At 41.0% G+C, this 2,639-nt stretch overlaps 1 protein-coding gene across 1 annotated transcript; it reads left to right on the top strand.

Moving 5' to 3' along the window:
• Positions 1-59: 59 nt before the first annotated feature.
• Positions 60-2,428, top strand: LOC123176648 (putative cysteine-rich receptor-like protein kinase 12). Its single transcript, XM_044590750.1, has 5 exons — positions 60-230; positions 578-851; positions 1,239-1,467; positions 1,542-1,659; positions 1,757-2,428. Exons 1-5 carry the CDS (start codon positions 60-62, stop codon positions 2,036-2,038), a joined length of 1,074 nt encoding a protein of 357 aa, XP_044446685.1. The 3' UTR covers positions 2,039-2,428.
• Positions 2,429-2,639: the final 211 nt, after the last annotated feature.

Here is a 2,639-nt window from a genome sequence, read left to right as displayed (position 1 = left end):
TCTTCTTCTTCTTCTTCTTCTTCTTCTTCTTCTTCTTCTTCTTCTTCTCAACCAGGACAATGAGCAGCGGCGGCAGCATGGATCACCATGACACCGCCGATCCATTCTCCTACTACGACCAACCTGCAGGGTCCATGGATGGCGACCACATGTCCTCTCTAAAAGAGCTCACCGATGGCTTCTCCGATGAGCGCACCCTCGGCACCGGTGCCTACGGCAAAGTCTACATGGTACGTCGTACGTACGATCCACTGATTGGTTAAACACATGGCTGCATATGTATATATGTACGTATGGTCTTGTACCGAATCTAGCTAGCTGCTACTACCTCATGACAAATTTTACTAATTCTATCCTAGATGAAGCAGTTAAGGATTACTTGGGCTTTTTTTAGATAAAGGTAGCATTTTTCCTTTTTATTTCTTTATTTCTAGAAAGCAAGCAAGGTTTACACCTACGGATGCACCCAGTGGAAACTCCATCATTTTTTTTCTTCCTGGCAAAAAAAAAATACTGAATCTCGCTTATTCATTAAACACACCAAACTATTAAACCATGTGAAATGTTGAACTTATAGGGTGTACATGAATATGGGAAGAAGATTGCTGTCAAGATGTTCCACGACGACACGCCCACACATGCTGATGGTGGTCATGAGCAGTTCCAGAAGGTGTTCAGCAACCTTAAGAGGCTCCGACACCAGAACATCGTGAAGATGCTTGGGTACTGCTATGAAACTCAGCAAAAACACATGGAGTATGACGGGAGAAAGATTTTCAGTGAAAAGACACAGAGAGCGCTCAGTTCCGAGTATATGCACAACGGAGACCTTGACAAGTATCTTCTTTCTGGTATGATCGTGCTCTATTATTTTGAACATATACTCCCTCCATCCCGAATTACTTGTCAGGAAATTGATAGAAATGGATGTATCTAGATGTATTTCCGCGACAAGTAATTCTGGATGGAGGGATCCATTTCCACGATAAGTAACTCCGGGCGGAAGGAGTAGTTATATTTCTTATTTTCCATGCATGAATCATCTTTATATATGTTTTTCACACAAACTTATATACAGTAATCCCTCGGCTGGTGCTGGGTTAATCACACCGGTGTTTGTGGCTTTTTTATAAAAACGTAAAAACTAGTTTAATCTTGTGAACTTTTCAAAAGAGAAATTTAATCATGCTCTAACTGTTGATTAGGAATTCTCCTTTTTTTTTATTTAACTGCTACAGATAAATACAAAGGAGATACTTGGCAGACATGCTATGGAATGATTAAGGGGATTTGCAAGGGTTTGAAATACCTTCACGAGGACTTGGAATCTCCTATTTATCATTTGGATCTAAAGCCACCCAATGTGTTGCTGGATGAGAAACTTGTGCCGAAGCTTGCGGATTACGGCTTGTCAAGGCTATCTGGAGATGAGCAGACACAAATCATGAAATGTTTCATGGGAACAATGTAAGCCTAATTGCTCATTTGTGAATTTAAATTTCACGTAACCTAGTAACTATGTTTTCATTAAATCCACCGTGTCGGTACGTGCCACCAGAATACATATTCAGCTTGGGGGCTATCATCATAAAGATACTTGCAGGACCGATGAGTTACTCAAAACGTGCCGAGATTTCCACCCAGCAATTCGTTGAGCTTGTAATAGAAAATGATCCCTTTCTTGAGATCAATTATACATCCTTCACAAATAATAGTTCTTTTATACAATAGTAATTTCTATTGTGTAAATTTGCAGGTACATGGAAATTGGAGGGATAAGCTCCATGCTACATCAACATATGCATTGGAGGTATATTCTGAGCAAGTAAGGAGCTGCATAGAAATAGCTTTAAGTTGTGTAGAGGCTGACCAATGCAAAAGGCCGAGCATTGGAGAAATCGTTGATAAGTTAATTCAGACGGAGACTGCGATTCACAAAATGACCCAATCACCAGGAACATCAATGGATCAGGTGTGGTCCTTTATGACACAACTTTTTACTATGCATTTCATCTATTTCATTTTCCCCGTCAAATAAAATTAAAAGCATAATTTAAACATATAGCTGGTGCATCATGTTGGGATATATTATGTAGATGGGCTCCTGCTTGCTGGATGCATCTGAAAAGAGAGGAAGAGAGTTGTTAGGTGTCCATCCCCTCCAGCTCCGATTCCCCTTTGAACCGAATAAGTTGATCCCCTGCCAACTTAATCTAACGAACAACTCAGATGAGTATGTCGACTTTAGGTGTGTCCCAAAAAACCCCAAGAGTTTCTTGAATGGACTGTCGCGGCTCCATGGAAGCATGCTGCCAAACACCAGTTGCATATACGTTGTAACGATGGAAAAGCACCAGCAACCACCTGCAAACATGGTCACTCTTGATGTTATCCTAGAGAGCTGGGTAGGATATAGATACACGTGTGGGTGGGGCATGGATGACTACTTCTCTACGGGGTCACAAGAGGATCTGAGCGGCTGTCCGGTGCAAAAGGTAACACTGAAGGCTGTTTGTGAGCCAGCAAGCAAGATGATGGCATCTGAGGTTAGCCATATTGTTCTTCTATATGCAAATTAACCAATCTCAGCTTAAGATGATGCATATTCAATTATGTGATATTTCTTTGTTATTTTCTTG

Source organism: Triticum aestivum, unplaced genomic scaffold (genome assembly GCF_018294505.1).
Source record: "Triticum aestivum cultivar Chinese Spring unplaced genomic scaffold, IWGSC CS RefSeq v2.1 scaffold31984, whole genome shotgun sequence".
Taxonomy (NCBI): domain Eukaryota; kingdom Viridiplantae; phylum Streptophyta; class Magnoliopsida; order Poales; family Poaceae; genus Triticum; species Triticum aestivum.
Note: the sequence above shows the minus strand (reverse complement) of the source record. Positions and strands in the feature narration are given on the sequence as shown.